General features: G+C 49.0%; 1 protein-coding gene across 1 annotated transcript in view; it reads left to right on the top strand.

The window, feature by feature from the left end:
- Nucleotides 1-200: 200 nt before the first annotated feature.
- The window catches only part of LOC145362155 (snake venom vascular endothelial growth factor toxin ICPP-like), a 32,252-nt gene continuing 7,943 nt past the window's right edge, over nucleotides 201-24,509 (top strand). The window contains exons 1-3 of the mRNA XM_080218204.1: nucleotides 201-354; nucleotides 15,750-15,771; nucleotides 22,258-22,454. Coding sequence (XP_080074330.1) covers nucleotides 286-354; nucleotides 15,750-15,771; nucleotides 22,258-22,454 — 288 coding nt within the window. The 5' untranslated portion in view covers nucleotides 201-285. The remainder of the gene's footprint in view (nucleotides 355-15,749; nucleotides 15,772-22,257; nucleotides 22,455-24,509) is intronic.

Below are 24,509 nucleotides of genomic sequence, written 5' to 3'. Positions count from 1 at the left end.
AACCCACGTAGACATGGGGAGACTGTGCACAGACAGTGACCCAAGCCAGGAATCGAACCCGGGTCCCTGGAACCGTGAGGCAGCAATGCTAACTACTGTGCTGCCCCAGTGTATGTAAAGGTCTATGTCTTCCTCTGTCTCTACATCTGAATTTGAGGTCTTATTTTCCCAGGGACTTCATTCCGGATGATTATTCCTTGCTTGGCCCCTTGCTTCCCCCTCACCCCATTTGGACGTCACCCATCCATCCCCCCCAGCTAATGTGCAGCCCTGGGACCTGTGGCGATGTGTTTGATGGGCTCCTTGCCTTGCCCAGCTGCTGCTCTGTTGCTGTTCCTCCTGCCTATCTTCCAGGTATGTGTGGCGATGTATTTGGGTTAAGTGAGTCTTCAAGCAATTCATTTTGATTTATTATTGTCACATGTATTAGTGTACAGTGAAAAGTATTGTTACTTGCGTGCTATACAGACAAAGCATACTGTTCATAGAGAAGGAGAGGGGAGAGTGCAGAATGTAGTGTTACAATCATAGCTAGGGTGTAGAGAAAGAGCATGCAAGGTAAGTCCATTCAAAAGTCTGATGGCAGCAGGGAAGAAGCTGCTCTTGAGTCAGTTGATACATGACCTCAGACTTCTGCATCATTTTCCCAACGGAAGAAGGTGGAAGAGAGAATGTCCGGGGTGCGTGGGGTCCTTAATTATGCTGGCTGCTTTTCTGAGGCAGTGGGAAGTGTAGACAGAGTCAACGGATGGGAGGCTGGTTCGCGTGATGGATTGGGCTAGATTCGCAATCTTTTGTTGTCTTTTTGCGGTCTCGGTCAGAGCAGGAGCCCATACGAAGCTGTGATACAACCAGAAAGAATGCTTTCTATGGTGCATCTGTGAAAGTTGGCGAGAGTCGTAACTGATGTGTCAAATTTCCTTAGAGTTTTGAGAAAGTAGAGGCATTGGTGGGGCTTTCTTAACTATAGTGTTGGCATGGAGGGGGGGAACCAGTACAGGTTGTTGGTAATATGGACACCTAAAAACATGAAGCTCTCAACCCTTTCCACATCGCCCCCGTTGATGTAGACAGGGGCATGTTCTCCTGAAGTCGATGACAATCTGCTTTGTTTTGTTGACGTTGAGGGAGAGATTATTGTTGCTGCACCAGTTCATCAGATTCTCTATCTCATTTCTTTACTGCGTCTCGTTACGCTTAAGATCCAACCCACTACGGTGGTGTCATCGGCAAACTTGAAAATCAGGTTGGTGGGGAATTTGGCCACACAGTCATTGGTGTGTAACGATTATAGTGAGGGGCTGAGGACACAGCCTTGCGCAGAACCGATGTCGAGGAGGAAGTCTTGTTGCCGATCCTTACTAGCTGTGGTCTGTGGGTCAGGAAGTTCGGGATCCAGTTGCAGAGGGAGGAGTTTGGAGATGAATTTCGTGGGAATAATAGTGTTGAAGACTGAGCTATTGTCAATAAGCAACTGGGGGGGGGAGGGTGGGGGACCGTGGAGAATCTGAAAGACGAAAGTCAAAATCACTCAGTTATTCCCCCTACGGTTCATGCCATGAGTATGAAATGACCTTTTCCCTTGAGCTTTCTTTCCAGAATTTTCTGATTTATTTTTTCTTTAACAAAAATATATGGCCCTGGTTAATAAGGACCCAAACTCTCGTGCAAACATTATATCCCAGTCTCTGAGTCACCCTTGAGTCATTTGTCTAATGATAAGTTACTGGCTTGTTTACTCTGTAATTATTCCAATGCTGTTTTGGACAATAAATACTATGTATGTCTCAAAATCTGGCCATTCGGCCCAACTGTTCTGTACTAGTGTTTATGCTACTCTTCTCATTCCCTCCACTCCACTCATCTCATCCTGTGGCAGAACCTTCTATTTCTTTCCTCCTTATCCAGCAGCCTTGACCACTTAAGGCTAAAAGATTTTTAGTGTCTCTGGGAGTTGAGGGATCAGGGCGAATGTGGGCGCAGTTGGCTAGACCAGCATTTATTGCCCCCCTCTAATTGCCCTGAAGGTGGTGGTGAACCATCTGCTGGAACCCACTGCAGTCCATCTGGTGTAGGTACACCCATGATGCTGTTAGGGAAGGGGTTTGAGCCAGTGTGGCGACTAGGGGATTTTCACAGTAACTTCATTGCGTTGTTAATAAATACCTACTTATGACTAATTAATAAACTTTAAGTCTGTCGGTTAGGGGGATTAGCAGGGGGATAGGGCCTGGGTAAGATCCTCTGTTGGAGAGTCAGTGCAGATGTGATGGGCCAAATGGCCTCCTTCTGCTCCGTAGGGATTCTATGAACATCAACGCCAGACATGTAGCAAGAGCTATGAGAGCCTCTACCCCTCTTGAACCTCTTACAACCCTGAGATGCCATCGTCCCCCCACTTCTCGAGGGCAGTTGGGGTTACGTATTAAATGTTGGCCCAGCCAGAGACACCCACCTCCTGTGAAAAAAATTGTTTTAGAAAAAGTACCTCTGGCAGCAAAACTTCAGATGAGTTGAGCTTGACGGAAGGAGATCCTGAGCGGATAACTGGAGATAATAAAAGATGCTGGCAAAAGTTTCAGTAACTTTTCTGGACAGCAATGCTACATGCCAGGTTTGTAGGGCAGGCTCACTATTTAGGGGAGGAAATCTGCCGTCCTTACCCGGCCTGGCTTACATGCGACTCCAGAGCCACAGCAATGTGGTTGACTCTCAACTGCCCTCTGGGTGGCACAGTGGTTAGCATTGCTGCCTCACAGTGCCAGGGACCCAAGTTCAATTCCAACCGCAGGTCATTGTCTGTGTGGGGCTTGACTTGATTTAGAATCCTGCAGTACAGAAAGAGGCCACTCAGCCCATCGAGTCTGGACTGACCACAATCCCACCCAGGCCCTACCCCCATATCCCTTCATATTTACCCACTAATCTCTCTAACCTATGCATCTCAGGACACTAAGGGTAATTTTAACATGGCCAATCAACCTAACCCGCACATCTTTGGTCTGTGGGAGGAAACTGGAGCGTCTGGAGGAAACCCACGTAGACACGAGGAGAATGTGCAAACTCCACACAGATGGTGACCCGAGCCGGGAATCGAACCATGGTCCCTGGAGCTGTGAAGCAGCAGTGCTAACCACTGTGCTACCGTGCCGCCCCAAACATGCACTCTTGCATGTTTGCACTTTTATCCCTGTGTCTGTGGGGGTTTCCTCCTGCAATCCAAAAATGTGAGGGCTAGGTGGATTGGCCGTGCTAAATTGACCCTGAGTGTCAGGGGGATTAGCAGGGTAAATATGTGGGGTTACAGGAATAGGGCCTGGGCGGGACTGTGCTCGAGATAAACTCAATGGGCCGAATGGCCTCCTTCTGTAATGTAGGGATTCTAGGATTCAATGAAATGGCCTAGCAAGCTGCTTAGTTGCAAGGGCAAATAGGAATGGGCAGTAAATATTGGCCAGTCGGCGACTCCCATGTCCCATAAGTGAGTTGAAGAAAAATTAGATGCAGTTGCTGGGGTGCTAAGAGTTTGAAGCAAAACTCACTGAGAGGGTTTGGGACTGTGAATGACATTGACGTATCTGAAAATGAAGGGGATATGGCCAGCGCGCTCTCTTCCTCAGCCAGTGTTTGCAGACGGGCAGTATAACCAGGGTGCAAATGTAACCAGGGGAGGCACCTTGCATTTACGTAGCTTCCTAGTAAAGTCCGTCGAGGCACTCCCCAGGACTGTCAGCGGACAAGAACTGATGTTGAACCACGGAGCGGAGAGGTAAGAGGTAGATTTTAAGATTGGGCTGAAATGGCCACCAGTGGAAGGTGGGAGTGGCAGGTTTGGGGAAATGCAGAGGTTGGAGGTTGAGGGGGCGAGCTGCTGGAAGAATTCCATCACACTCCTGACTTGTGCCATGTAGATTTAGACGGTCTAGATTTAGATGGATGGCCTTTGGGGCAGGTGTTAGGTGAGTTACTCTCTGCAGAATTCCAGCCCCGACCCGCTTTTGTAGCAAGGAGTCTCATAACACTAGGTTAAGATTGTGAGAGGCTTGGACAGAGTGGGGAGCCGGAAGCTTTCTCCCCAGGGTGGAAGAGTCAATTGCTAGGGGGGCACGGGTTTAAGGTGTGAGGGGCGAGGTTTAAACTTATGTACGAGGCAAGTTTTTTTACACAGAGGGTGGCGGACGCCTGGAACTCGCTGCCAAGGGGAGGTAGTGGAAGCATTTATGATAGTGGCTTTTAAGAGGCGTCTTGACAAATATGTGAATAGGATGGGAATAGAGGGATATGTTTCCAGAAGGGTAGAGGGGTTTTAGTTCATGGTCAGGCTTGGAGTGCCGAAGGGCCTGTTCCTGTACTGTAATTTTTTATTCATTGTTCTTATCTCAGGGTTGGAAGAGGTTAAAGCGCGAAAGAGGCCTCTCGTCACTCTTGCAGTGAGTGCATGTTTGGCACTGATGTTTATAGGATGCAGAAGGAGGCCATTCAGCCCATCGCGTCTGCACTGACTCTCCAGCAGGGCATCTTACCCAGGTCCTATTCCCCACATTTACCCCACTAATCCCCCTAACCTACACATTTTGGGATGCAGAAGGAGGCCATTCAGCCCATCGAGTCTGCACTGACTCTCCAACAGTGCATCTTACCCAGGTCCTGTTCCCCAGAACCCCACATTTACCCCACTAATCCCCCTAACCTACACATTTTGGGACACTAAGGGGCAATGTAGCATCTCTAATCCACCTAACCTGCGCATCTTTGGGAGGAAACTGGAGCACCCGGAGGAAATCCACGCAGACACGGGGAGAATAGACACAGGGCTGGAATTGAACCTGGATCCCTGGTGCTGTGAGGCAATGGTGCTAACCACTGGGCCACCCCTGATTTCCGTTTGCTGAGGGTTTAGGTAACTTGGCTCTCCCAGTGACTGCGATGGTGAGGTTATAAGTGTGATACATTATCAGCCCAGCTCCCTGGCACCCTTGCTGGTTAACATAGAATCTGTGACACAGAAGAAGGCCATTTGGCCCATTGAGTCTGCACTGACAAGGATCCCCCCCCCCCAGCTCTAACCCTGCACATTTACCCTCCTAATCACCATGACGATAAGGGGCAACTTAGTGTGGTCAATCAGCCTAACCTGCACATCTTTTGGGTTGTGGGAGGAAACCCACGCAGACACGGGGAGAACATGCAGACTCTGCACAGACAGTCACCCGAGGCCAGAATCGAACCTGGGTCCCTGGAGCTGCGAGGCAGCCGTGCTAACTACTGTGCTGCCCTTAATGCTGTGAGTAAGTTGTTTGCAGGTGGGTTAGAGAAAGTCCCCAGTGCCACGTCTGAGCCCATGGGTTCTCTCAGCTGCGGGGGGGTGGAGGGGGATCGAGGAATCATCTGGCTTGCTGGTTGGAATCCAATGACCCTCTTTCTCCACCTCCACCACCCCTCGGGATGGGCATTAAGGATTATTTTGAAAAACAAAAACCCAGGTTGGGCTCTCACCAATATTTATCCCTCCATTCAACACCATTAAAAACTAAAAGCCGATCAATTTGTGGGATCTTGCTGTGCACAAATGAGTTGCAGCGTTTCGTAGAATCCCGACCAGGAGGCCATTGGGCCCATTGAGTCAGCCCCGACCACAATCCCACCCAGGCCCTATCCCCACGTATTTGCCTCACTAATCCCCCTAACCTCTTCTGCATCCTGAGATACTAAGGAGCAGCTTAGCATGGCCAATCGACCTAAGAACATAAGAAATAGGAGCAGGAGTCGGCCATCTAGCCCCTCGAGCCCGCCCCGCTATTCAATAAGATCATGGCTGATCTGAAGTGGATCAGTTCCACTTTCCCGCTTTCTCCCTATAACCTTTAATTCCCTTGTCTATCAGAAATCTAACCCGGACTGTGGGAGGAATTCGGAGGAAACCCACACAGACACGGGGAGAATGTGCAAACTCCACGAAGTCAGTGACCCAAGACAGGAATTGAACCCAGGTCCCCGGCACTGTGAGACACCGTGCCACCCATTTCCTACATCACAGTGGTGACAAATTATTTAATTCAGTGTCCTGGGGGTTACCATTGACCAGAAACCGAACTGGACCAGTATCAATCATAGAATAAGATCCCTACTGTACAGAAGACCATTCAGCCCATCGAGACTGTACTGATCACAATCCCATCCAGCCCCCATTCCCGTAACCCTCATTTGCCCTGCTAATTCCCCTAGCAGTAGGGTCAATTCAGCATGGCTAATCAACTTAACCCACACGTTGTACAGACTGTGGGAGGAAACCCATGCAGAGACGAGGAGAATGTGCAAACTCCACACAGACCGTGACCCTAGGCTGAAATTGAACCTGGTTCCCTGTGAGACAGCAATGTGCCACCCCCAAATACTGTGGCTACAAGAACAGGTCAGAGACTGGGAATCCTGGGGTGAGTATCTCATCTCCTGACCCTCCCAATACCTGGTCAGTATCTACAAGGCACAAGTCAGGAGTGTGATGGAATATTCTCCACTTGCCTGGGTGAGTGCGGTTCCAAGTACCCTCAGGACGCCTGGCACCATCAGGATAAAGTGGCCCCACTTGATGGCATCCCGTCCACAAACTTTTAGTCCTTCCACCACTGACGCACAGTGGCAACAGCATGCGCCATCTTTTAAAGTACATTTATTAGACGCAAGTAGGGTTACGTTAACACTGCAATGAAGTTGTTGTGAAAATCCCCCAGTCGTCACACTCCAGTGTCTGTTTGGGTACGCTAAGAGGTAACTTAGCATGGTCAATGCACCCTAACCAGGACGTGTTCTGGACTGTGGGAGGAAACCCACACAGACATGGGAAGAACATGCAGACTCCACACAAGACCGCTACCATCTAGAAAGACAGGGGGTGAGCAGCAGACACATAGGAACACCAGCTTGGTGGCACAGTTGGCATTGCTGCCTCACAGCGCCAGACAGCCAGGTTCGATTCCGGGCTTGGTCACTGTCTGTGCGGAGTCTGCATGTTCTCCCCGTGTCTGCGTGGGTTTCCTCCCACAGTCCACAGATGTGCCGGTTAGATTGATTGGCCATGCTAAATTGACTCTAGTGTCAGGAAATTAAAGTTTATTTATTAGTCGTAAGTAAGGCTTACATTAACACTGCAATGAAGTTACTGTGAAATTCCCCCTCGTCGCCACAATCTGGTGCCTGTTTGGGTCAATGCACCCTAACCAGCACGTCTTTCAGACTGTGGGAGGAAACTGGAGGAAACCCACGCAGACATGGGGAGAATGTGCAAACTCCACACAGACAGTGACTAAGGTCGGAATTGAACCTGGCTCCCTGGAGCTGAGAGGCAGCAATGCTGACAACTGTGCCACCCTTAGCAGGGTAAATATGTGGGATTTCAGGAATAGGATCTGGGCGGGACTGTGGTTGGTACAGACTCGATGGGCCGAATGGCCTCCTTTGTACTATTGAGTATCCTTTTATACTGTTGAGTACCACCACCCTGACTTGGAAACATATCGGCCGTTCCTTCACTGTCGCTGGGTCAAAATTCTTCAACTCCCTTCCTAACAGCGTCGTGGGTGTACCTACACCATTCGGACTTCAAGAAGGCAGCTCACCACCACCTTCTGAGGGGTAAGTAAGGATGGACAATAAACTCCAGACCTTTCCAGCGATGCCCATGAATGACCAAAACAGAAAATTAGTGGTGAAATGCCCTATTGGTGATCAAAGCTGCTCCTGAAATAGCCTTTATTTGCCCTGGGCGGCACAGGGTAGCACAGTGGTTAGCACTGCTGCTTCACAGCTCCAGGGTCCTGGGTTCGATTCCCGGCTCGTACCACTGCCTGTGCGGAGTTTGCACGTTCTCCTCGTGTCTGCGTGGGTTTCCTCCGGGTGCTCCGGTTTCCTCCCACGGTCCAAAGATATGCGGGTTAGGTTGATTGGCCGTGCTAAAATTGCCCCTTAGTGTCCTAAGATGCGTAGGTTAGAGGGTAGGATGTGGGGGGTAGGGCCTGGGTGGGATTGTGGTGGGTGCAGACTCGATGGGCCGAATGGCCTCTCCCTGCACTGTAGGGATTCTCTGGGATTTTCCAAGTGGCCAAGCTACAGCTAATGCCCTCGGGATTGTGTGTAACTGACTGGTCAGTATCTTCCGGAAAGGAAATATAAATACAATAACAGTCAGCGGAAAGCAGATGCTGAAATTCTCAGCAGTCCCTTGCAATTTCTGCTGACTAAAGCTATTTGCCTGTTCCTATTATATTTTGCAACCAGTGAAACCTGCCAATAAATCCCCATGCGATTGTGTGCACAGCTGTGCCCCCTCTGGTTGTAAGTATACGCTGTATAAACACACACTCGCTATCTATTGTCACAACACAGATATGTATCGGTGCACTAGTGCCTTGCGTCCTCACTGTATCTGTGTGCGTTTTATGTTGAGGCAAGAACCTCACTTTCTGTCATTATCTGATTAAACTATCCCATCTATTGGTATACAGTGAAAAATGGTGCTTTACCAATAAAACATAGAGTACATAGGGGAGAAGGAAGGGGTTAAGGAGCAGAATGTCGTGTTACAATTATAGGGCGTAGAGAAAGATCAGCTTAACATGTGGTAGGTCCATTCAAAAGTCTAATGGCAACAGGAAAGAAACTGTTCTTTGGTTGGTACACGTTCTCAGACTCTTTCCCAGTGGAAGAGAGAATGTCCGGGGTGCGTGGGGTTCTTGATTATGCTGGCTGCTTACCCAAGGCAGCGGGAAGTGTAGATGGAGTCAATAGATGGGAGGTTGGTTTGCGTGATGGACTGGGCTACGTTCACAACCGTTTTGTGGTTTCTTGCGGTCTTGGGCAGAGCAGGAGCCCATACCAAGCTGTGATGCATCCGGAAAGGATGCTTTCTATGGTACATAGGTGAGAGTCGTAGCAGACATGCCAAATTTCCTTAGCCTTCTGAGGATCTAGAGGCGTTAGTGGGCTTTCTTAACTGTAGCGTCAACGTGGAGAGACCAGGACAGATTGTTGGTGATCTGAGAAACTTAAAGCCCTGGAAATAAGGGACTGTTGGAAACACCACTTGTTGAAGGAGCAATTTTTAAATCTCAACTGAGGGGAGCCACGAAGATTGTTTAAGGGCTAACTATTGGCAGGGTGGGGTTAAGGCAGCCTAGGAACCTAACCTTAACTTTGTTCCCTTCCATTTTTGTTTTGCTTGAAGGTTAAGTTTCAAGGATGGTACGGTGGCACAGTGGTTAGCATCGCTGTCTCACGGTGCCAGGGACATGGGTTCAATTTCCCAGCTTGGGTGGGTGCCTGCCTGCGTGGGGTCCGTGTCTGCATGGGTTTCCTCCCGGTGCTCCGGTTTCTTCCCATAATCCAAAGATGTGCAGGTTAGGGGGATTGGCCATGCTAAATTGTCCCTTAGTGCCCAAAGATGTGCAGGTTAGGTGGATTGGCCATGCTAAATTGTCCCTTAGTGCCCAAAGATGTGCAGGTTAGGTGGATTGGCCATGCTAAATTGCCCCTTAGTGTCCAAAGATGTGCAGGTTAGGTGGATTGGCCATGTTAAATTGTCCCTTAGTGCCCAAAGATGTGCAGGTTAGGTGGATTGGCCAGGCTAAATTGCCCCTTAGTGCCCAAAGATGTGCAGGTTAGGTGGATTGGCCATGCTAAATTGTCCCTCGGTGTCAGGGGGATTAGCAGGGTTACACAGGGCGTGTGGGATTGTTGAGAGTGCAGGCTCGATGGGCCAAATGGCCTCCTCTGCACTGTAGGGACTCTATGATTCTAACATCAAATCTGCATCCCACCTATACATCCGACTCTGCTTCCACTGCCTTTTCAGGAAGACTTAGTCCTTGGAGAGAGAACATATTTGCATCATCTCAGTTTTAAATGGGTGACCCTTATCTTTAAACAGTGACATTGCCCACCCTCTGAGTTCTAGATTCTTCCACAGGAGGGAACACCGACATCCTGATTGCTCCATTCTAATCAGGGACAGAAATCCCTTTTCTCCTTAAAACCCCATATCCTCCACCCTCCCCCAACAAATGTATGTGCTTCAAAGAATCCCTGCAGTGCAGAAGGAGGCCATTCGGCCCATCAAGCCTGCACTGACAACAATCCTACCCATGCCCTATCCCCGTAACCCCACATATTTGCCCTATTAACCCCCCGAAACTAAGGGGCAGTTTAGCATGGCCGATCCCCCTAACCTACACATCTTTGGACACTAAGGGGCAATTTAGCATGGCCAATCCAGCTAACCTGCACATCTTTGGACACTGAGGGGCAATTTAGCATGGCCAAGCCAGCTAACCTGCACATCTTTGGACACTAAGGGGCAATTTAGCATGGCCAATCCCCCTAACCTACACATCTTTGGACACTAAGGGGCAATTTAGCATGGCCAATCCACCTAACCTGCACATCTTTGGACACTAAGGAGCAACTTAGCATGGCCAATCCACCTAACCTGCACATCTTTGGACACTGAGGGGCAATTTAGCATGGCCAATCCACCTAACCTGCACATCTTTGGACACTGAGGGGCAATTTAGCATGGCCAATCCCCCTAACCTACACATCTTTGGACACTGAGGGGCAATTTAGCATGGCCAATCCCCCTAACCTACACATCTTTGGACACTAAGGGGCAATGTGGAATGGCCAATCCCCCTAACCTGCACATCTTTGGACACAGGGGCAATTTAGCATGGCCAATCCACCTAACCTGCACATCTTTGGACACTGAGGGACAATTTAGCATGGCCAATCCACCTAACCTACACGTCTTTGGACACTGAGGGGCAATTTAGCATAGCCAATCCACCTAACCTACACATCTTTGGAGTGTAGGAGGAAACCGGGTCACCCAGAGGAAATTCTTGCAGACACTGGGAGAATATGCAAGCGCTATGCAGTCACCTGAGGCCAGAACTGAACCCGGGTTCCTGGCACTGCGAGGCAGCAGTGCTAACCACTGTGCCACCTCAGTTAGGAGGTCAGCTATTTCTCATGCGTTGGTGCAGATTGGCTGGGTTGAAGGGCCTCTTCTGCACTGTGTGATTGTAACGACACAGCAGACAGTGAGGATTGAACCCCCTGCCCCACCCGGAGGAAACTCTCTCAGACGCAGGGAAAACATGCATACAGAAAGCCTCCCAAGGCCGGTATTGAACCCGACTCGCTGGCACTGTGAGGCAGCCGCGCTAACCACTGTGCTGCTTATTTTGGATCCATACACACTCAGTTCCCCTTGCTTTGCTGACAAGTCTGTCTCTCTTCCCTTTGACTATTCAACCCTTCCCCATGCTTGTCAAAGCTTCCGTGTGATCTCTCTTCCTTTCAATCACGCAGCCAAACTTACTAAAATCTCGCCCCCGTACGCGGGAGTGAGGCAATGGAAGGGTTCAGTCTAAGTGCGTTGCCCCGCACTTCCCTTTTCTTGTGCTTTCCGTTGCAAAATTATTTTCTATCCTTCAATTGAGGCCTTTCAGAACAACTGAATAATTACCTGAGGGGAGAACTTGTTGGGCAATGGGGAGAAGGAGAGGGAGTAGCTTTTGGTGATGGTCATCATTAAAACATCAGGCCCAAATGGACATTACCTACACTCTGTCTATTCTATTATTCTGTCTACTCTTGCTGCAACTGTACAGGGCACTGGTGAGGCCGCAGCTGGAGTACTGTGTGCAGTTTTGGTCGCCGCACTTACGCAAGGATATTTTGGCCTTGGAGGGAGTGTAGAGGAGGTTTACTAGGCTGATACCGGAGTTGAGGGGGTTGAACTATGAGGAGAGGCTGAATAAACTAGGTTTGTACTCGTTAGAGTTTAGAAGAATGAGGGGAGATCTCATTGAGACATATAAGATGATGAATGGGATGGATAGGATAGAGGTGGAGAGGCTCTTCCCGCTCAGAAAGGACAGTAGGACTAGAGGGCACAGCCTCAAGATAAAGGGGGGTTGGCTTAGAACGGAGTTGAGGAGGAACTTCTTCACTCAAAAGGTGGTGAATCTCTGGAATTCTCTGCCCGTTGAAGTGGTGGAGGCTGCCTCGCTAAATATGTTTAAGACGCGGGTTGATAGGTTTTTGATAGGCAAGGGGATTAAGGGTTATGGGGAGAGGGCAGGAAGGTGGAACTGAGACACGACAGATCAGCCATGATCTTATTGAATGGCAGGGCAGGCTCGAGGGGCTAGATGGCCTACTCCTGCTCCTATTTCTTATGTTCTTATGTTCTATTAATCAGACCTCTTAAAAGTTAACGTTTATTTATTAGTCACAAGTAGGGCTTACTTTAATGCTGCAACGATCTTTGTACATTGTATATGAATCTCGGGCGCGCTTCTAGAGTGCAAATGTGAACCTCGGGTGCTGTTGTGATCTAGCCAATTTGTATGCAGCAAGCTCCCAATGTGACCATGGCCAGTTCGCTGAGTTTGTGGTGTTGGTTGATGAGGTAAATACTGGGGGCAGGCACACCCTGCTGGACCGTGTCTTGGGAGTCTGTGCGTTTTTCCCCGAGATGGCGGTTGTGTCATCAGCTTAGCACCCAACCCGCCAGGCGGTATCACTGACACTGCGGCACTCGGTCACCCTAGTCCAGTGGTGGGCAGTCTGGTGGGCCATCAGAGTGCAGCCCCGTGAGATGTTTTGCCCAGACGCGGGGTTGCCACATTCCCATCCACGTAGTTTTTTTTTCCTGCTGGTGTGACAGAAGCGATTCGCGCGTAAAATAAGGGCGAGTGAGGTGCGTACTGATTGCTCATAACGTTGACTTTGAGACCCGTGCACTCCCTCTGTGTCCAAAGCATCAATATTCTTTTTAATGAGAGTTCCATTAATATATAAACGATGAAGCAATTTCTATAACTCGCTATGAAATATTCGGCATGTATTAAATGTGTTTAATTGTATTCATGGGGTTATGATGAGTGAGCAAGCCTACTCACTAGCCTAGCTTACCTAGGTCTTGTGTTTGTGTGTCGGGAGTGGGACTTGAACACACAACCTTCTGACTCCAAGCGGGTCCCCGGTGACCCGTGGCTGATCGCTGGAAGTCTCCAATTAGTGAAGACTGAAGTCTGAGATCACAGACTCAAGAACAGCTTCTTCCCTGCTGCTATCAGATTTTTGAATGGACCTACCTCGCATTAAGTTGATCTTTCTCTACGCCCTAGCTATGACTGTAACACTACATTCTGCACTCTATGAATGATGTGTTTTGTCTGTGTAGCGCGCAAGAAACCATATTAAAGATGTGAAATTTTATTTATTAGTGTCACAAGTAGGCTTACAACAACACTGCAATGAAGTTACTGTGAAAATCCCCCAATCGCCACACTCCGGTATGCTGAGGGAGAATTTAGCATGGCTAATCCACCTAACCAGGACTGTGGGAGGAAACTGGGGGAAACCCCTGCAGACATGGGGAGAATGTGCAGGCTCCACACAGACAGTGACCCAAGCCAGGAATCGAATGCGGGTCCCTGCTGCTACGAGGCAGCAGTGCTAACCAACGTGGACATCTCAATACATGTGACAATAATGAACCAAAACACCTTACATTTAGTCGATCTTTCTCTACACCCGAGCTATGACGGGAGCACTATATTCTGCACCCTCCCCTTTCCTTCTGCCCCTGTGTACTCTATGAACGGTAATGCTTTGCCTGTATAGAACTCGAGAGACAATACTTTTCGAAATGACAGGCTGACTGTTAAAATAGCACCAACGGGAATTCGGGGTAACAGCAGCAACCAGTTTAAAAACAGCCAATGGAGGAAATGGAACTCTTTTGCCTTGCGATCGGCTCCAACTGCCCACTGTCGCTGACCCAAGGCTCAATGGGGAAAAGTCTCTGTCATTGATTCTGTTTAAAGAAATTTTGGAGGATGTCCTGTGCGCTCCTGTCTGTCCCTGGCCGATATTTTCTTTATCACTCAGAACTTTGTCCTAATCTGATCTCCTAATATTGAGTCACTGAAGATTTAGACTTTGGGAGTTAAAGGGCAATTTTTTTATTGTAAGGCGATGAGTCTCTGTGCATCTGCCGTCTTCTACCTTTCTTGTTTGGTTGCTTTCTCCCTCTCCGCACCCCCCACCCTCCCCAACTTTAACCCTAATCGGACTTTCCCAGGTTTGCGTCCACAGTCTGAGATGCTGCGGATTGGATCCCACAGGCCCGGGAGAATAAAGCTCTGCTCAATCTTTGCTTTCCTGCCAAGAACATTTTGTCCTCCTCCTTGGAAGATTTCCATGTGACAGTTTGTCAAATCCCGACTGCAGTAACCACGGAAACAATTAAAAACCAGACAGGAATTTCTTCACTCATCCTGTGTTTCGAAGGGAAGATTTAGAAAGAGTGAACTTTTAACCCTGTGCTTTCATGTAGGTCAGTGAGTCTCCAGGTCTCAAAGTAGGCCTCACTTTCCTCGGTGAGTCTCCAGGCCCCAAAATAGGCCTCACTTTCCTCAGTGAGTCTCCAGGCCTCAAAGTAGGCCTCACTTTCCTCAGTGAGTCTCCAGGTCTCAAAGTAGGCCTCACTTTCCTCAGTGAGTCTCCAGGTCTCAAAGTAGGCCTCACTTTCCTCAGTGAGTCTCCAGGCCCCAAAATAGGCCTCACTTTCCTCAGTGAGTCTCCAGGCCTCAAAATAGGCCTCATTTCCCTCAGGTGAGTCTCCAGGCTCCAACCTAGGTCTCATTTCCCTCGGTGAGTCTCCAAGCCCCAAAGTAAACCTCACTTCCCTCAGTGAGTCTCCAGGCCCCAAAGTAGGCCTTATTTCCATACTAGGCCTTGGCGGTTGATGTGCACCTCTGTGACGTTCTTCATCATTGGGAACCCAGTCTTGAGTTATTGTTGCCTGGGCAGCACGTGGCAGAGTCTCTAAAGATTTGGGAATAACTGTCTGCCGTTGTCAATTTGCCAAGATGGTTATGGAATCTATTGGGATTGAGACCTAATCTCCCGTGAAGGCTCTGCTTTGAGAGCCTGGGAGTAAAATCATAGAACTATAGAATCCCTACAGTGCTGAAAGAGGCCATTCGGCCCATTGAGTTTGCACTGACTCTCCAAAAGAGCACCTTACCAAGGCCCTCCGCCCCAGCCTTATCCCTATAACCGCGCACATTTACCATGGCCAGTCAACCTAAGATCTTTGAACACTTAGGGGCAATGTAGCATGGCCAATCCAGCTAACCTGCACCTTGTTTGGGCACTATAGGGCAACTTAGCGTGGTCAATCTACCTAACCTGCATATTTTTGGACATTAAAGGACAATTTAGCATGGCCAACCCATGCTATCCAAATGACTATTTAGGAGCCATTTTAATCTTTTCCACAACACTTTTGTCAGTTTGGGTGGAAAGCGATGGCTATATGATTGACACTCCAATCATCTAATCTGGCAATGAAGAGTCAGAAGGCCAGAGCCCTCTGCAAATTGTTACCAATGAGTATATAGGGGGCAGTCTCCTGGAGGCAGGAAGTCCTGCTGAAATTTTCAGGAGAACATCCTGTCAGCGTTGGCAACCCTGAGACCCGGTCATCTACAAACCTCATGTTCTGTCTCCATCATTTGTAGGTCAGTGAGTCTCCAGGCCCCAGAGTAGGCCTCAGTGAATCTCCAGGCCTCAAAAGTAGGCCTCATTTCCCTCAGCAAATCTCCAGGCCTCAAAGTAGGGTGCATTTTTTAAGCAAGACACTAATTTCTCTCTCTCTCTCTTTTTCTGTCTTTCAGTTGTCTAAACAAGCTCCAGGAGGTAAGCTGTGTATAACTAAATTCTGTCTGTTATACAAGAGACCCTAGTTTTAATTCCAGGGTAAAGAACCAGGTGAAATGAACTTTAACCTATTCTGGGCCTAGTGCAGGCATGATGGGCCAAATGGCCTTTACTTTTCGTTAATTATGGTTCCAAGAGTGGTGAGAGCAATCTTGCCCCGCTCCCACTCCCTCCGCAAACACACACGAGATTCATTCTTCAGCCAATGATTTAACCACTGCCAAGTCAACAAGGGTAAGAACGAACATCCCTCTTCCTATAACAGGAAATCGAGAGATTAACAGCAGACCGGGGAGTGATGGAGAAGTGAGTTGGAGAATAGATTACCTAGCACTGAACGAGCCTTCAAATTGTTTGTAATTCTTTCCTTGGCTAACAGTTTTGCCCCTTGAGAAGGTAGTGGCGAGATGCCGCCTTGTACTGCTGCAGTCCATTTGGTGTAGGTACATCCACGGTGCTGTTAGGGAGCTTGGGAGGGGATGGGGTTCCAGGATATTGACCCAGTGAAGGAGTGCCTCGTTCCAAATTGGGGATGGTAAGTGATTTGGAGGGGAACCTGTTGACGGTGATGTTTAAAGTTTATTTATTAGTGTCATTAGTAGGCTTACATTAACACTGCAATGGAGTTACTGTGAAAATCCCTAGTTGCCACACTCCGGTGCCTGCTCGGGTACACTGAGGGAGAAATTAGCACGGCCGAGGCGCCTAACCAGCACGTCTTTCGAAGCACTTGGATGAAACCGATGCAGATACTGGGAGAACGTTCACGGACAGTGACCCAAGCTGACCCGGAATCGAACCCGGGTCCCTGGCGTGAGAGGTAGCGGTGCTAACCATTGTGCCAACGTGCCGCCCCATTCTCGTGTGACTGCTGCCCTTGGCCTTCTAGTCCAGTGTGGTGAAGTAGGGAGGTCTTGCTGCAGCTGTATAGGGCATTGGTGAGGCCGCAGCTGGAGTACTGTGTGCAGTTTTGGGCGCCGCACTTGCGGAAGGATATATTGGCCTTGGAGGGAGTGCAGAGGAGGTTTACTAGGCTGATACCAGAGTTGAGGGGGTTGAGCTATGAGGAGAGGCTGAATAAACTAGGCTTGTACTCGTTAGAGTTTAGAAGAATGAGGGGAGATCTCATTGAGACATATAAGATGATGAATGGGATGGATAGGATAGAGGTGGAGAGACTCTTCCCGCTCAGAAAGGACAGTAGGACTAGGGGGCACAGCCTCAAGATAAAGGGGGGTTGGTTTAGAACGGAGTTGAGGAGGAACTTCTTCACTCAAAGGGTGGTGAATCTCTGGAATTCTCTGCCCGTTGAAGTGGTGGAGGCTGCCTCGCTAAATATTTTTAAGACGCGGGTTGATGGGTTTTTGATAAGAGAGGGGATTAAGGGTTATGGGGAGAGGGCGGGAAAGTGGAACTGAGCCGCGACAGATCAGCCATGATCTTATTGAATGGCGGGGCGGGCTCGAGGGGCTAGATGGCCTACTCCTGCTCCTATTTCTTATGTTCTTATGTAACGTGACCCCTTTAAAGGGAGAATCTTTCACAGCCATGTAATCGAGCCGGACCTTACGGAGCGGCAGCACAGGAAGCGGGGCCTATCGGGAGTGGGGACGCGAGTCCTAGAATGGGGAGGGCCTTCAGTTTGGAGCCAGGGAAGGAAAGGGACTATACCTGTGCATACGTCCTATCAGACCACGCGTTCTCCCTGAGTCTGCGAGGGTTTCCTCCAGGTGCTCCGGTTTCCTCCCACCCCCCAGGTTAGGTTATTTGGCCATGCTACATTGCCCCTTAGTGTCAGGGGGGGCGAGCAGGGTAAGTATGTGGAGTTACAGGAGTAAGATCTGGGTGGGATTGTGGCCGGTGTAGACTCGATGGCCTCTTTCTGCACTGTAGGAATTCAAGGCCCTTACTATGTGTGTGGTTAACAGTTTAATAAACCCTTAATATTGGAACCGCTTTGAGTCACCTCCAGTTAGTACAGTAGGAGAGACCAGATCTCTCTGGACGAATCTACAACTGTGGTTTGGGGGGGGTCACTGTTTGTTTGAAAATAACGGGTCTCCAATTGAAGACACATAAGGAGAAATATTTCCTCTGAGTCACCATAACACTATTCCTCAAAGGCAGTGGAAGCAGAGTCTTTTTAAGGCAGAGTTGGATAGATACTTGACAAGCGAGGAGGTGAAAGGTTATCAGGGATGGGGGAGGGATTGCGGAGTTGAGGTCACAATCAGGGTTGACTCCTAATTCATATGTTCTGTATCCTTGTTAGTTGCTCTTTGGCCTTTCTCTTGTGCATTTGGTTTGGGATTGTCCGCAGGGGATTAAATTGCTGAGTGCATGCTGTCAGGAGCTATGTCCATCTCCTGATTGAGAGATCTTACGTAGATAGGAACAGGAGGAGGCCCTTCGAGCCTGCTCCACCATTCATCACGATCATGGCTGATTGTCCAACTCAATAGCCTAATCCTGCTTTCTCCCCAAGTGCTATATCCAGCCGCCTCTTGAATATTTTGGCTTCAACTACTTCCTGTGTAATGGATTCCACAGGTTGACCGGGTGAAGAAATGTCCCCTCACCTCCGTCCTAAATGATCTACCTCAAATCCTCAGACCCCCTGAATCCAAGGACTCAGTGTACACCCCGGACAGACTTTTGCCCTTCAGAAACGTGTGGATCTCTCGCTATTGAAGCTTGGAAACATTCCCACTTCGAGCGCTGATAAGATATAGGACCAGAATTAGGCCATTCAGCCCATTGAGTCTGCTCCACCATGGCTGATAAGTTTCTCAACCCCGTTCTCCCGCCTTTTCCCCGTAATCTTTGATCCTTTTATCAATCAAGAACCGATCTATCTCTGTCTTAAATACACTCAGTGACCCGGCCTCCTCTGTGGCAATGAATTCCACAGATTCACCACCCTCTGGCTGAAGAAATTCCTCCTCATCCCAGTTCTAAAGGGTGTCTCTTTACTCTGAGGCTGTGCCCTAACATGGCCAATCCACCTAACCTACACATCTTTGGAAACTAAGGGGCAATTTAGCATGGCCAATCTACCTAACCTACACATCTTTGGGCACTAAGGGGCAATTTAGCATGGCCAATCTACCTAACGTACAGATCTTTGGGCACTAAGGGGCAATTTAGCATGGCCAATCTACCTAACCTGCACATCTTTGGGCACTAAGGGGCAATTTAGCATGGCCAATCCACCTAACCTACACATCTTTGGGCACTAAGCGGCAATTTAGCATGGCCAATCTACCTAACCTACACATCTTTGGGCACTAAGCGGCAATTTAGCATGGCCAATCTACCTAACCTGCACATCTTTGGAAACTAAGGGGCAATTTAGCATGGCCAATCCACCTAACCTGCACATCTTTGGAAACTAAGGGGCAATTTAGCATGGCCAATCCACCTAACCTGCACATCTTTGGACACTAAGGGGCAATTTAGCATGGCCAATCTACCTAACCTGCACATCTTTGGAAACTAAGGGGCAATTTAGCATGGCCAATCTACCTAACCTGCACATCTTTGGGCACTAAGGGGTAATTTAGCATGGCCAATCTACCTAACCTGCACATCTTTGGGCACTAAGGGGTAATTTAGCATGGCCAATCCACCTAACCTGCACATCTTTGGACACTAAGGGGCAATTTAGCATGGCCAATCTACCTAACCTGCACATCTTTGGAAACTAAGGGGCAATTTAGCATGGCCAATCTACCTAACCTGCACATCTTTGGGCACTAAGGGGTAATTTAGCATGGCCAATCTACCTAACCTGCACATCTTTGGGCACTAAGGGGTAATTTAGCATGGCCAATCCACCTAACCTGCACATCTTTGGACACTAAGGGGCAATTTAGCATGGCCAATCTACCTAACCTGCACATCTTTGGAAACTAAGGGGCAATTTAGCATGGCCAATCCACCTAACCTGCACATCTTTGGACACTAAGGGGCAATTTAGCATGGCCAATCTACCTAACCTGCACATCTTTGGGCACTAAGGGGTAATTTAGCATGGCCAATCCACCTAACCTGCACATCTTTGGACACTAAGGGGCAATTTAGCATGGCCAATCTACCTAACCTGCACATCTTTGGAAACTAAGGGGCAATTTAGCATGGCCAATCCACCTAACCTGCACATCTTTGGAGTGTGGGAGGAAACCGAAGCACCTGGAGGAAACCCATGCAGACATGGGGAGAACGTGCAAACTCCACACAGACTCAAGGCCAGAATCTAACTCTGGGTCCCTGGTGTTGTGTGGCAGCAGTGCTAACCACTGTGCCAATCTGGGGCTTGGTACAAGTTAGGATATGGTTGTAAGAGTTTAAGATGAGCTTAAACTAATGATGGAAATGGAAAATTGGACAAGAGGCCTGAGTATGGTGGAAAATTTCAATCAATTTTACCTTTTTAAGCACATTGTTAATTGAATGACCTGCTGTAGTGTAGCCAGCAATCCCAGAGCGAGAAAACAGCCTGGGCAAGCAGTCTTATTTCTCCGTTTTACTGTTTTTCCTTCTGGGATCACAGTCCAATTCCACTGTTTATTGACAAGAACTGCTTTGCAGTCAATGATCCATTTCAGCAGGATAATTGTTTCCCCTTGTGGGAGAGTCTGGGACCAGAGGACAGAGTACGGAGGGGGAGGGAGGGGGGAGGGTGTCACCCATTTGAGACCGAGATAAGGAGGAATTTCTTCTCTTGGACGGTAGCGATTCAATGGAATTCCTTTCCTCCCACAGTCCAAGCTGGTTAGATGCATCGGCCGTGCTAAATTCTCCCACCGTGTGGGCGACTGGGGGCTTTTTACAGTAGCTTCATTGCAGTGTTAATGTCAGCCTACTTGTGATACTAATAAATAAGCTAACCGTCTGTGGAGGCTGGGGTGTAAAGTCTGTTGAGGTAGTCAGACTTTTAATCAGTAAGGGATTTGTGGAAAAGTGGAGTTGAGGATTAACGTATGGTCTCATTGAATGACAGGCAGATATAATGGGCTGAATGGCCGCCTTCAGCATCTACGTCGTGTGATAATCAGCAAGCTCATAGCGGCACCTAGTTACAGGAAGGATGTAAATAAGGTTGAAAGAGTGCAGAGAAGGATGTTGCCGGGACTTGAGAAGCTAAGTTACAGAGGGAAATTGAATAGGTTAGGACTTTATTCCCTGAAGCGTAGAAGAATGAGGGGAGATTTGATAGAGGTGTATAAGATTTTGATGGGTATAGATAGAGTGAATGCAAGCAGGCTTTTTCCACTGAGGCTAGGGGAGAAAAAAAACCAGAGGGCATGGGTTAAGGGTGGAAGGAGAAAAGTTTAAAGGGAATATTAGGGGGGCTTCTTCACGCAGAGAGTGGTGGGAGTGTGGAATGAGCTGCCGGATAAATGCGGGGTCACTTTTAAGAAAAACTTGGACGGGTTCATGGATAAGAACATAAGAAATAGGAGCAGGAGTAGGCCATCTGGCCCCTTGAGCCTGCCCCGCCATTCAATAAGATCATGGCTGATCTGTCGTGGCTCAGTTCCACATTCCCGCCCTCTCCCCATAACCCTTAATCCCCTCTCTTATCAAAAACCCATCAACCCGCTTCTTAAAAATATTTAGCGAGGCAGCCTCCACCACTTCAACGGGCAGAGAATTCCAGAGATTCACCACCCTTTGAGTGAAGAAGTTCTTCCTCAACTCCGTTCTAAACCGCCCCCCCTTTATCTTGAGGCTGTGCCCCCTAGTCCTACTGTCCTTTCTGAGCAGGAAGAGTCTCTCCACCTCTATCCTATCCATCCCATTCATCATCATATACGTCTCAATGAGATCTCCCCTCATTCTTCTAAAGTCTAACGAGTACAAGCCTAGTTTATTCAGCCTCTCCTCATAGCTCAACCCCCTCAACTCCGGTATCAGCCTAGTAAACCTCCTCTGCACTCCCTCCAAGGCCAAAATATCCTTGTGTGAGTACGGCGCCCAAAACTGGATGAGAGGGGTGTGGAGGGATATGGTCCAAGTGCAGGGCAGTGGGACTAGGCAGAAAAATGGTTCGGTACAGACAAGAAGGCCTGTTTCTGAGCTGTAATTTTCTATGGTTCTATGGCACAGTGGTTAGCACTGCTGCCTCATGGGTTCGATTCCCAGCCTGGGTCACTGTCTGTGTGCATGTTCTCCCCATGTCTGCGTGGGTTTCCTGCGGGTACTCTGGTTTCCTCCCACAGTTGTGCTGGTTAAGCCATACGAAGTTCTCCCTCTGTATACCCGAACAGGCGCCGGAGTGTGGATTTTCACAGTAACTTCATTGCAGTGTTAATGTAAGCCTAATTGTGACACTAACATATAAAGTTTAAGGTTGTAACTGGTCCCAGAGGGTCGTGCTCTGCCTGAGTACAAAGCTAATGAATGTGCTCCTGTATTCCTGGCTTCTTTTCTCCCTTTTTGTTTTACCCCCCCCCTCTCCAGTGATGCCCTTCGAGGAGGTTTGGAACCGCAGTCACTGTCGGGCTATTGAAGTGCTGGTGGATGTTGTCCGTGAGTATCCCAGCCAGGCCGAGTACATCTTCAAACCCTCCTGCGTTCCTCTCTTGCGGTGTGCCGGCTGCTGCGGGGACGAGAAGCTGCGGTGCACGGCACGGGAAACGTACAACGTGACGATACAGGTGAGCAGAAGGCGCGACGTCACCGGGCAGGTAAGGACGGCACGCCGATTTGTCCGCGTAGCTCAGGACCCAGGTCGAGTGACCGCTCGCCCTCCGAGCCACGGTAGGGGGAGGAGTGGAAGGCACCGTCTCTACTCTGGGTTGCATCCTCACTGCTGTGGGCAGCACGGTGGCACAATAGTTAGCGCTGCTGCCTCACGGCGCCAGGGACCCGGGTTCAAATCCGGGCTTGGGTCTGTGCGGCGTTTGCGCACATTCTCCCCATGTCTGCGTGGGTTTCCTCCGGGTGCTCCGGTTTCCTCCCACAGTCCAAAGATGTGCGGGTTAGGTGGATTGGCCCTGCTAAATTGCCCCTTAATGACTAGCTGGAATATATATATGGGGGTAGGGCCTGGGTGGGATTGTGGTCGGTGCAGACTCAATGGGCTGAATGGCCTCTTTCTGCACTGTGGGATTCTACGAAATTCTACTCTGTAATTCCATTTACCAGCGCTTGGCACATCATAACATTCAAGGCAATGGGCCAAGTGCTCAATTGCTTATAAGGGATTTGAGGAAACATATTGCGGGTTCATTTTTTGAGATTAGGCACATATTATTAAAACAAAACAGAAACAAGGGAGGGAATAGGGCCCCTTAAAGATCAACAAGGTCGCCTGTGTGTGGAACCACAGGAGATGGATGAGATCCTAAGCGCAAATTTCTCAGCGGTATTTACCATGGAGAAAAGCATGGGAAGTAGGGAACCAGGGGAAGTAAACAGTGATGTCTTAAGAGTCCAAGTTACAGAAGGGGAGGCGCTTGGAGGTCTTAAGAATGCATAAAGGTAGATAAATCCCCGGGATCTGGTCAAGTGTATCCCAGGACTTAATGGGCAGCGAGGGAAGGAATTGCGGGGCCCCTAGCGAAGATATTTCTGTCATCGGCAGTATCTGGTCGCCCTGCTACAGGAAGGATGTTATTAAACTGGAAAGGATGCAATAAAGATTTACAAGGATGTTACTGGGACTGGAAGGTTTGAATTCGAAGGAGAGGCTGGATAGACTGGGACTTTTTTCCCCTGGAGTATAGGAGGATGAGGGGTGACCTGATTGAGGTTCATAAAATCATGAGGGGCATAGCTAAGGTAAATAGACAAGGTCTTTCCCCCCCAAAAGTAGGGGGAGTCCAAAACTAGATAGGTTCAAGGTGAGAGGGGAAAGGGGCAACTTTTTCACAGAGGGTGGAATGAGCTGCCAGAGGAGGTGGTAGAGTGGGTACAATTATGACATTTAGAAGACATTTGGACAGGTACGTGGTTGGGTAAGGTTTAGAGGGATAGGGGCCAAATGCAGGCAAATGGGACCAGTTCAGTTTACAGCATGGATAAGTTGGGCCGAAGGGCCTGTTTCCGTGCTGTATATCTCTATCAGCCTATAACAATGAGTATAAAGCTTGAAGATTTCAGAGCTACGTTTTGGGGTGACAATTTGGGAAGTCCTGCCCCATCCCATTCTCCCTTTCCTCCTTGGACTAATTATCCCTCAAGTGGCATCTATGTTATTCACTTCAGCCACTCCCTGTGGTGACGAGTTCCACACTCTCGCCATTCTGGGCCAAAGAATATCACCTGATCCAGTGTTTCAATGGGCTTTTGCATCACATGATGCCATGAAGCAGGGCGAACCTGGGCTCGATCCCCAGGCTATGCTCAAGCCAACTGGTCTTGGCCAAGTAGGGAGATCCGGGGGGAGTCTGGCTCGCTCCCTCATTCACACACGTGTGGGACTTTCAGAGGCTGGAGAAGCTGGGGTTGTTCCCCTTGGAGAGAAAGTTAGATGATTTTGATGGCAATATTATGACTTGGGCTCCTGTGTGAATCATGGAATCCCTACAGCACAGAAGGAGACCATTCGGCCCCTCGAGTCTGCACCCACCTAGGCCCTATTCCTGTAACCCCACACATTTACACAACTCGGAGTAGGCCATCTGGCCCTTTGAGCCTGCTCTGCCATTCGATAAGATCATGGTTGATCTCTTCGTGGGCTTAGCTCCACTTACCCACCCCGCTCACCC

Source organism: Carcharhinus amblyrhynchos, unplaced genomic scaffold, assembly GCF_965287045.1.
Source record: "Carcharhinus amblyrhynchos unplaced genomic scaffold, sCarAmb.v2.hapA scaffold_37, whole genome shotgun sequence".
Taxonomy (NCBI): domain Eukaryota; kingdom Metazoa; phylum Chordata; class Chondrichthyes; order Carcharhiniformes; family Carcharhinidae; genus Carcharhinus; species Carcharhinus amblyrhynchos.
The sequence above is the reverse complement of the archived record's forward strand: the minus strand, read 5'-3'. Positions and strand labels throughout refer to the sequence as shown.